Here is an 11,352-nt window from a genome sequence, read left to right on the forward strand (position 1 = left end):
CTACCCTATGTTCCTGACACCCACTGTTATGAAAAGGGGCAATGTGACTCACATTTGAGGCCAAGAGCACACGTATGGTCTATCTGCTCAACTGCCTTTATTATTGTGGGAAGACACAGCATCAGTAGGAAAATAAGGAGAGATTGACTTTAATGGGACCAAGGCTTGCTATCTTCTCTGATGTGGGGAGTAAAGGGAGCAGATGGATGTGCAGGGTGGGGAGTATGACAAACTTGGCATCTCAAGAGAGAATATTATCATGGGATATACTGTCCCCATTATGACAGAATATGAACTTTGAGAGTGTGGCCATTGCCTTCTCTATGGAGGAGTGGGGGCTCCTTGATGAGTCTCAGAGACGTCTGTACTGCGATGTGATTCTGAAAGTGTTAGCACTTGAATCATTCGTAGCTAAGACCTTCACATTTCTCCTAGTGTCCTGAAGTGATGCCCACTCTTTATTTATTCTCTAGACATAGCACTCTCTCTCTCTCTCAAAGCCAGACCATGTGCTCTGCTAATTTCCCCCACTGTCTTGTCAAATGGGCTGTGGCTGCCAGTGCTGAGCTCTGCAGAAAGTCCTGAACAATAGACTACATAAACCTCCCTAACACCAGTTGCATCAGAAACTGCAGGAAGTGTCTGGGTGTCAGCAGTCTTACAGACAGCTTAATGGGTCCCACCTGCTCTTCCTCTCCCAGGGAGGGTGACTATATCCAGATCCATGGCTTCCCCTTCTGCACCTTTCCTGTAGATAAGGACCTTGGTGAATGCCTGTGCCAGGTATCATCTTTCTATACATGAACCAGGGGCTGTTCTTGTGAGACGCTCCTTCAATTATTGTTTGTAATATAACCTTCTCTGAATACTATTGCAAGCTAAATTGTTATGGGCAAGTGATGGCTTGTTCACCTCTGTTGTCTTTCATTGATACTCAGAATATTTAGTTTGTACATATTTCTAGAGAAGGAGGTGCAGGGAGAACCCTGGGTTTCTCCAGGGTGAACATACAAGATGGTCTCAAAAGATGCCTGGAAGTGCGGTGTGGCAATGGAGGGAGGTCTGACATAAGAATGGTGTTCAGATTGTACCAGGAACCTGCTCCTGTCTAACGGTGTAGGTTCCAATGGCCATACCTCATTTATACCTTTCCTTTTCCATACTTGACACTTTGCTGACTCGTCATTTTATCGGTGACTTCCTAGCTTTGTCTATCTTCGCCTTTGTGTCCTTTTTACATCACCTATTCCTCTGCACATCTCTTTCTGAAGTATACTACAACATGGACCTATGCAAGTGTTATGAGGAGCACACACATGCTTAAATACCCCTCAAACACCAGGTACTTGTGTATTGAATTTTACTTGGAATGAGGTGAACCAACCTTCCGCACAGCTTGTCCATGTCACCAGCAGAAAATATCTACTGAATGCTGTTAGCAGCAGAATGAGCTGGACATTCTGCTTCTCTTCCACGTGGCGCTTGCCATGTTTTTGCTCTATTTCTGTTGAAGTCTCCCTTGTTTTGTGATTTTCAGTGATCAAGAACTTCACAGTGGCCTTTTATTAATCCATCTTTCAGGTCTTTCATTATGTGCAACACACTTTTATACTGGGACTTCCCCCTGTCACCAGAGTCAACATTCATTTCCTCATCATTTCTCTGTTTTTGGGTTGTTGGCATAAAATGGATGATGTGGAAGCCTATTCTGAGCACAGTGTATCTGTAGGAGATTCTCAGGTCAGGGTTTCCAAGACAGCTCCAGTCACCCAGGGGACCCATCTTCGTAATCCATGTTTCTCCGTGTTAAAAGATATTTTGCCCCTGACTGAGTTACAAGTGGTATACTGAGAAGAATGTGTTCTTAAATGATGCATGTGTGAGAGACTTGTGTTTCAGTGCAAACCCTCACCAGCAACAGAAGGATGCCAGTGGTGAGAACCCCTGGAACGAAGATATGGAGAGTGACTCACTTGTGACCAGTCGTTGCTTCTACTTATCCGGGGTGTCTGCAGCTAGTACAGAAGTTGGGGAAGACTCCCCAGCCATCTGAGGGCTTCTCCAGTACCAGGCCACTCTTAATACTGAGGAGCCACACAGTAACAATGAGATTTCACAGGAATTTCTCAGTGGAAAAAGACATCACCAGTGGGTTGGATGTGAAACAGCTGCCAGCCAGAAACAGAAAGTTGTTTATCAGAAAGGTCTCTGCTCTGGAGATATGATTTATGAGTATATGTTGGGAGCGACCTCAGTTGACAAAGTCCTGAGAGGGCAGGTTTCACAAAGTGGCCTGCCTGTTCCCAAGGTTAGTCATACATCCTGCCCCCCTTTTAGGCTTAGAGACCCTTTAGCACAATAGTTTAGTAATCACACATTCTGCCCCCTAGAGCTTAGTTAATCTTCAAGCACAGTTGATTTATAAGCGTAATTGTCCTTAAGCAAGAAGCATAGCTAGACTATCTCATGGAAAGGAACTTAGGTGGCGCCGGAGGTGTATGTGCAGGTATAGCCATTGGAATCTTAGCCAAGATAAGGAGCTTTGTGTAAAGGTCAGTAGGAAACCTGAAACAAAGGGGTATAATTATGTTTACCACATAATAGGAATGATGTATTGTATGGAATGTAACTGACCCTGTATAAATGTATGGTGAGAAATAAACTCGGGACTGTAAGCGGGAAGTGCTACAGTCCTCCCGATCCCATTCTGTTTTCTGTCTGTCTTTTCTCATCCTCTCCCCCCCTTGCAGGTACTGTTCGACTGATGCCGGCAGGCTCCGGCATTTTCTGGCGCCCGAACAGGAGACCTGATATAGGGGGAAACGGAGAAGGACACTGCAATTTAAGAAGAAGGTGCACCGAGTAAGGTAAGTGGAGCAGTGAGTTTATAGTCGGGAGAGATAAATTATGGGACAAAGTAATAGTAAAGAGTTGTTTGTACATGTGCTTAAAAATATGCTTTGCGCTCGGGGAACTAGGGTAGGGCATAAACAGCTTGAGCGCTTTCTGGCTTTTGTGGTAGAAGTTTGTCCTTGGTTTCCAGAAGAAGGGACTGTGAATCTTGAGACTTGGATTAGGGTTGGAAAAAGAATACAAGATTATTATTCTGCTCATGGCCCGAAGAAGGTGCCTGTGGATACATTTTCTTTGTGGAATCTTATTCGGGATTGTCTTGACCCCCGCCATGAAGGGAAAAGGTGGAATGAGGGAATGAGGCAAAGAAGTCCATCATGTCCTAGTCTAGAGAGGCTGTCTTTAAAAGACAAGAACCTTTCTTGCCCCAGCCTAGAAAAGTTATCCCTTCCTGAGGGGTTTAATAAATCTCCTGAGCCTTCAGCACCGCTAGAACGGCCGCTGTCTGAAAACCCTCACTTAAAATCAGAGAATAAAGAGCAGGAAGTGCTGCTAGCACAGAAAGAGGAAAACCCGTATGAGGACGAGCCTTGGGATCTTCTTCCTCCTGAGGAAGAAGAGGCTTTAGAAGATGCAGCCGCTCATTATCATGATAATGATAACGGTTGGCTCTTCTTTCAGAGGGTGTTGGCAACAGTAACTGAACCAGCCCCCAGTCGTATGGAGAAAATGGAGGAGGAATTAGCTGAGATAAAAAGGGAATTAACACGGCTAAACTGTTCAGAGAAATTGGGAGAAGAGGTAGAAATGAAAGAGGGACTTAGAGGAATTAAGGAAGAACTGTTACGACTGGCCTCCAAGCTAAAGAATTGTGAGCTAATGTCACCACCTGAGGAAAAAACAATTAAACTGCATAGTAGATGTTCTACGCCTTCCTCTGGCAGAGGAACGCCTCAGGAGCCCTCCGTCCTAAAAGTAGAAAAACTGGATGAAGGGGAACCGTGCCCAATACGGGTCCCTCCGTCAGAAAATAAAGAGCTATCCTGGGGACCTAGCAAGCTAGGTTTAAATTCCCCTCTGCAGCAGACGTTACAGAGGGCAGCAGAAAAGGATGAGGACACAGGAGGATTTCATACGGCATTTCCCATACTGGAACGGCCAGATGATCAGGGACAAATGCAGAGATATCACTCTCCCATTCCATTTAAACAACTAAAAGAACTTAAAGTAGCTTGTTCCCAGTATGGGCCAACAGCACCTTTTACTGAGGCGCTGCTGGACACTTTAGCTACGGATGCTCTGCCTCCTAATGATTGGAAGAACATGGCAAGAGCTTGCTTGGGAGGAGGAGATTATCTGTTGTGGAAATCAGAATTTATAGAACAGTGTCAAGCTACAGCAGAAATAAACAGAGGCCAAAATATTCCTTTTACTTTTGAGATGCTAGCAGGAGAAGGACCTTATGGAGGACTGAACAACCAACTTCAGTATCCTCCTGGGGCTTATGCTCAGGTCAATACAGCTGCCACTAAGGCATGGAGAAAATTGCCTTCTACAGGAAGGCAAACAGAAGATTTATCTAAAATCAGGCAAGGACCTGATGAGCCTTTTCAGGATTTTGTATCCCGCCTGCTGCAAACAGCAGGACGGCTCATTGGTGATGGAGAATCAGGAATGTTACTGGTAAAACAACTGGCATTTGAGAATGCTAACACGGCCTGCCAGGCTGCGATAAGACCTTTTAGGAAAAAAGGTTAATGAGACAATGGAACTTATGGGAGCCTTACAACCAGGACTTCCCTCACCTTCTGCCATTCCAGCAGGTACTTACAAAATAATTCTTGATCTTAAGGACTGTTTTTATACTATTCCCCTAGCACCTCAAGATTGTAAAAGATTTGCTTTTAGTATACCATCCACTAATTTTCAGGAACCTATGAGGAGATATCATTGGCTAGTTCTCCCTCAAGGGATGGCCAATAGTCCCATGTTATGTCAAAAGTTTGTTGCTCAAGCTCTTATTAGTACTAGAAAGAAATTTCCTCAAGTTTATATTATACATTATATGGATGATATTCTGTTAGCTTATCAGAATGAAGGCATATTGCTAGCTGCATATGCTCAACTACAAGAAGGGCTTAAAGAAAAGGGACTGGTCATTGCCCCTGAGAAAGTACAGAGACAGTCTCCTTTCTCTTACTTGGGATATACTTTACATCAGAATTGTATTACCCCTCAGAAAATACAGCTAAGAAAGGATGGGTTAAAAACACTTAATGATTTTCAGAAACTGCTAGGAGACATTAATTGGCTAAGGCCTTATCTTAAAATCACCACAGGACAACTTAAGCCTCTTTTTGAAGTCCTCAAGGGAGATTCTAATCCTAACTCTCCCAGAGAGCTATCAGAAGAAGCCAGACAGGCTTTACAGATAGTAGAAACAGCTATTGGTCAACAGCAGGTTTCATATTTAGACTATTCTCAGCCATGGGGAGCTTACATTCTTGCTACTCAACACACCCCCACGGCAGTATTATGGCAGGAAGGTCCTTTATTATGGATTCACCTGCCTGTATCGCCTGCAAAAGTACTTACACCTTACTATGATCAAGTAGCTACTCTTATCCACATGGTAAGGACTGAAGCTTGCAAATTAATTGGACGTGAGCCGCCTTATATCTGTCTTCCTTACTCTAAACAGCAAGTAGATTGGTTGTTACAACATAGTGACAACTGGGGAGTGGCTATGGCTAATTACCCTGGTCAAACAGATAATCATTACCCTCACAATAAACTTTTGCAGTTTGCAAGCCAGCATGCTTTTGTATTTCCCAAAATAGTACAAAAAGAACCTATTACAGAGGCTTTGTTAATTTTTACTGATGGTTCATCTAATGGTAATGCAGCCTACAGTATTCAGGGTAAAGTAAGAACTTTTCAAACTACCTATACATCTGCGCAGGTAGTAGAACTGTGTGCCATCTTAGCAGTATTACAATGTGTTCCAAATCAAGCATTTAACCTGTATTCAGACAGTCAGTATGTAATAAAAGCAATGGAAGTAATTGAAACTGTTCCCTTTATTGGGACAACTAATTCCATAGTACAAAGTATGTTTAGAGACATACAACGCGCCCTACAGCAGCGCATCCAGCCATGTTTCTTTGGTCATCTCAGAGCTCATACTGGACTGCCTGGACCATTATCAAAAGGGAATGAACAGGTAGACATTGCAACTAGAATAATATTATATACCCAGGAACAATTGGCTGAGCAATCTCACGCGCTGCATCATCAAAATAGTAATAGTCTCAGGCAGCAATTTAAAATTACCAGGGAAGCTGCCAGACAAATAGTAAAACAATGTACAAATTGTCCTACTACTCAATCAGTGCCTCATTATGGGGTTAACCCAAGGGGACTAAAAGCTAATCATTTGTGGCAAATGGATGTGACTCATATCTCCAGTTTTGGGCAGGTAAAGTATGTACATGTCACTGTAGATACTTTTTCTGGCTTTATTATGGCTACATCTCAGACTGGTGAAGCAAGTAAGCACTGTATAGCCCACTGTTTAAAGTGTTTTGCAGTTATGGGACAGCCAAAATGTATTAAAACTGACAATGGCACAGGCTATACTGGAAAAAGTTTTCAACAGTTTTGCCAGAAGCTAAATATTACCCATAAAACAGGAATTCCATACAATCCCCAAGGACAGGGGATAGTAGAAAGAGCTCATAGCACTCTAAAGATACAATTACAAAAAATAAAAAGGGGGGAGTTATATCCCCTGACACCACAGAACTTATTACATCATACTCTATTTATTCTTAATTTTTTAATTTTGGATGTGCATGGGCGATCAGCTGCACAGCGTTTCTGGAATACAGGAACTGCATCCACCTATGCTCAGGTCAGGTGGAAGGACCCTTTAACCGGACAATGGCATGGACCAGACCCCGTGCTCATTTGGGGACGAGGGCATGTTTGTGTTTTTCCCCAGGATGCCGAAAGTGCAAGGTGGCTTCCGGAGAGGCTTGTGCGCTTCGCAGGAGATGGGCGAGCTGGTCAAGGGAGTTCGACAACTGACTCTCCAAGAGCAACCCTACAACCTGGCTCAGACAACACGGACAGCAGCGGTGCCCACCTGGGGACAGATGAAGAAGTTGGCGGTTGAAGCAGAACAGACGCTGATACAGACTTCTACTCCAAAGACAGGAGTCTCAATGTTCCTGGCAATGATGGCTGTCCTAAGCTGCCAAGTACCGAGCGTCCGAGGAGACATCCACTGGGCCTACGTTCCTGACCCTCCTTTACTTCATCCAGCTGAATGGGGCGGACCGTCAGTTCCGGTATATGTGAATGACACTCACACCCTGGGGATACCTTCTAATGGACATATAAGACCAGAACTACATGTGGGTTTTGACTATTTTGGACAAGGGAATGGAATGCCTATTTGTTTGTCATTAGAGGGTGATGTAACGGGATGTCTACAAATGGACTCTGTAGCAATGGCATCTCCTGGCTGGACAGTGTTTCTTAAAGGACTGAGCGGGAAAAAGGGAAAGGTAATCAACATCACTCCACCCCAGGACTTGCCCCCTTGTGAAAAAGAATCCCTGACTGCCAAGTACGCTGTGCCATGGAAACGCTGTCATGGTACTCAGGCAGTACAGTATGTACTCCCAGGAACTAATTTCTCCATTTATGACTGGTCTCAACCCAATAGGACAGACTCCTTAGAACTGGGAATGTATAAGGGAATATGGGGATTAAGTAATGGGAAATTCCAATATGGGTTATGGAAATTAGGAGCAAGTATGGGTACTCCTCTGGTTCAGAAAGATAATAAGGACATCTCTCGCATTAGACCAGAGTCATTACTTTATACTAATCTGCCTGAAAAAAGGCCTGTCATTGCCTGTGTGCCTGAACCTTATGCTCTATTAGTAGGAAGGATTAATGTCACATTTTCTGGAAATAGATACCAGTTGCAGTGTGTCCAATGCAATTTGACCAACTGTGTCAAGAATTTAGAAAATGGGAAACAAGTTGCTGTAGTACACCAACCATCCTTTGTAATGGTGCCTGTCAATCTTACGGGCCCCTGGTATTCAGACAAGGGGTTACAGGTTTGGCACGAGATCACAGGGGCACTATCCAGGCCAAGGAGATTCATTGGCTTACTGATAGCAGGTATCACAGCCCTCATCACCTTGATTGCCTCTGCTACTGCAGCGGCAGTGGCATTAACTCAGCAAGTACAAACAGCGCATTTTGTTAATAACTTGTCAAAAAATGTCTCCCAGGCATTGGGCACTCAGGAAAATATTGATAGGAAAATAGAGGAGAAACTGAATGCTTTACATGACATGGTACTGTACCTAGGAGAAAAGGTACAGAGTCTCCAAATAAGATCTAGATTGGACTGTCACGCAGATTATAGTTGGATCTGTGTTACTTCTAAGAAATATAATAAGAGTGTGCATACCTGGAATAGAGTGAAGAACCACTTAGAAGGCATATGGCATAGTGCGGATGATTCTTTAGACTTATTAGCTTTGCATAAAGAGATTCAAGTTTTGCAAGAAGCAGGACCCTTGCGTTTTGATGCCAGTGATACTGCTAGAAATTTTCTTGATCAATTTCTTAAGATTGTTCCCTCTGTAGGAGATTTTCAGCATTTAGCTCTAGGAATTTCTGGATTAGGAGGTTTAGTTCTGATACTGTTTTGTTTATTTCCTATCTTAATGCGTAGAGTAGGTAAAGGCATTCTTGCACTGCGCACTGGGCTACATGAACTAAAATTAAAAGCCCAACCTACTTAATTTTTAAGGAGGGGGGAATTGTTGGGAGCGACCTCAGTTGACAAAGTCCTGAGAGGGCAGGTTTCACAAAGTGGCCTGCCTGTTCCCAAGGTTAGTCATACATCCTGCCCCCCTTTTAGGCTTAGAGACCCTTTAGCACAATAGTTTAGTAATCACACATTCTGCCCCCTAGAGCTTAGTTAATCTTCAAGCACAGTTGATTTATAAGCGTAATTGTCCTTAAGCAAGAAGCATAGCTAGACTATCTCATGGAAAGGAACTTAGGTGGCGCCGGAGGTGTATGTGCAGGTATAGCCATTGGAATCTTAGCCAAGATAAGGAGCTTTGTGTAAAGGTCAGTAGGAAACCTGAAACAAAGGGGTATAATTATGTTTACCACATAATAGGAATGATGTATTGTATGGAATGTAACTGACCCTGTATAAATGTATGGTGAGAAATAAACTCGGGACTGTAAGCGGGAAGTGCTACAGTCCTCCCGATCCCATTCTGTTTTCTGTCTGTCTTTTCTCATCCTCTCCCCCCCTTGCAGGTACTGTTCGACTGATGCCGGCAGGCTCCGGCAAGTATACTAAAGGTGGGAAGGTGTTTAGACAAATCTTTAACCACCTTCAACATGGGAGAGTTCACACTGGAGAAAAGCCCTATGAGTGTACTGATTGTGGGAAGGTCTTTAGTTAAAGCGCTGCTCTCATTAAACATAATAGAGTTCACATTAGAGAAACATGGTATGAGTGTAGTGACTGTGGGAAGTCCTTCAGTCCCAGGTCTGACTTCATTAGGCACCATAGAGTTCACACTGGAGAAAATCCATATGAGTGTAGTGATTGTGGGAAGTTCTTCAGATACATGTCTAACCTCATTAAACACCAGAGAGTTCACACTGGAGGAAATCCATATGAGTGTAGTGATTGTGGGAAGTTCTTCAGTCAAAGTGGTAACCTCACATAACACCAGAGAGTTAGTTCACACTGGAGAAAAACGTTATGAGTGTAGTGAATGTGCGAATTCTTTTAGGCAAAAGAGTCACCTTCTTATACACAAAAGAGTTCACACAGGAGAAAAGCCATATGAGGGTAATGACTATAGAACAAGCATGTCAAAGTCAAAGGCTAAGATGGGCCAAATAAACAAGGTTTAAGTGTGTGTGGGCCGCAAAAAGCCAAAATCTTCAATTTTCATAGAAACGTAGGTTTATTTCTATAGAGACATGCTGAATACGAAGGGCTGAAATAAATGAGTAATTGTTAACATAAAATAATAGAACATTTTAATAAAAATTTAATATTTTTTCTTGAACATTAACTTAACAGACATTGAATAACTGCACGAATTAATAAGTGTAGTGCAAATAAACCTATTTTTTCTTGTTTTCTGAAAGTGAAATATTTCCTGTTGTGCACACCATCAAGTCATTCTATGACTAATGGCATGGCAATCGGCTGCTAAAATATTCGCTGCTAGTATTAATGGAGAGAAATGGTGTGCCTGCCCGTAAGGGAAATGAATGTAACACAATTATAGTCATCAGTCCTTAGCGAACATTGTAGTTCGTTATTAATAATTATGTATAACAGAATATTGTAAAAATTAAGTTATGAATTTTTTATTAAAACATTTCTTACATACCGTTATATTGGCTGGGCCACAAAAATATTCGTTGTGGGCTGCGAGTTTGACATGCTTGCTATAGAAAGTCATTCTGGCATATCTATGCACTCATTCAACATCAGAGAGTGCACATTAGGATAAAGCCTTTTGAATGTACTGATTGTAGGAAGTCTTTTAGCCAAAAATAACCTTACTAGACACCTGAGAGTTCACACTGGAGAAGAGCCTTAAATGCGCAGGGAATTTTATTTGTTTTACTGAGAATAACAACAATGAAGGAGAATCCGTGATACACATTTACCTTAATATAAAGCCCTTTTATCAGGACATACACCCTGCTAGATTCCTCATAACTTTCAGATACAAGTGAGACTTTAAGGAGGTGCTTGCACTTATGATCCTGACCAGGCCATTGATGTCACTATGAGTGCTTGTGGCTGGAGTGATTTCACCTCCACCACCTGGCTCACCTGAACAGTGTGAATCAGTCACAAACCCTGCATGCTCACTTGTGCTTGAAAAAATTCTGAATATTCTGAACTCTTGGCAGAATCTTCATTCCTTTCTCTCTGACTAGAAAATGGGCCTGACCCTGGGTTTGCCCAGAACACCTATAGTCAGCTAAGAAGTGGTACCTCTTTCAGAGACATTGTGGTTCTCATATTATGGTATGATGATTGGCTTAGGTTCTATTTCACCAATGTGAAATTGGCTTGCTGTACATGGCTCTGGTTTATGATATTTTTGTAAAGGAGTTTTTTCTTTTGTATCTTTAATTGTGTTTTCTCTATTCACTGCCTGGGATGATTTGCAAGCAGAGTTGTAATCTGTCAGCATGTAGATGTGAACAGATATTATGGGGCCATCAAACTTTCTGTGCTTCTGAAGGAAGAGCATGCTGGTAGAAAATCACACTTTGTCCAAAATGGGCTTATTTTTCATTGCTGCTCAAGGCCGTGAAAGAAAGGCTGCATGACTTTGTGGTTTTAATTTGGAGCCTGGTACCTTGTTTATGAGGTCAATGGTCACCCTGAAAGGAAGGCCTTTTACTGTGCTT

At 42.7% G+C, this 11,352-nt stretch overlaps 1 protein-coding gene across 1 annotated transcript; it reads left to right on the plus strand.

Moving 5' to 3' along the window:
- The first annotated feature begins 2,447 nt into the window (after window positions 1-2,447).
- Window positions 2,448-9,170, plus strand: LOC308235687 (endogenous retrovirus group K member 9 Env polyprotein-like). Its single transcript, XM_080644720.1, has 3 exons — window positions 2,448-2,552; window positions 2,751-2,867; window positions 6,857-9,170. Exon 3 carries the CDS (start codon window positions 6,858-6,860, stop codon window positions 8,682-8,684), a length of 1,827 nt encoding a protein of 608 aa, XP_080500846.1. The 5' UTR covers window positions 2,448-2,552; window positions 2,751-2,867; window position 6,857; the 3' UTR covers window positions 8,685-9,170.
- Window positions 9,171-11,352: the final 2,182 nt, after the last annotated feature.

The sequence above is a fragment of the Plecotus auritus genome, assembly GCF_963455305.1.
Source record: "Plecotus auritus genome assembly, chromosome: 10".
Taxonomy (NCBI): Eukaryota; Metazoa; Chordata; class Mammalia; order Chiroptera; family Vespertilionidae; genus Plecotus; species Plecotus auritus.

What these genes read in the sequence shown, in the direction of transcription:
- LOC308235687 (XM_080644720.1), top strand. Translation starts at nt 6,858, where the DNA reads ATGCCGAAAGTGCAAGGTGGCTTCCGGAGAGGCTTGTGCGCTTCGCAG.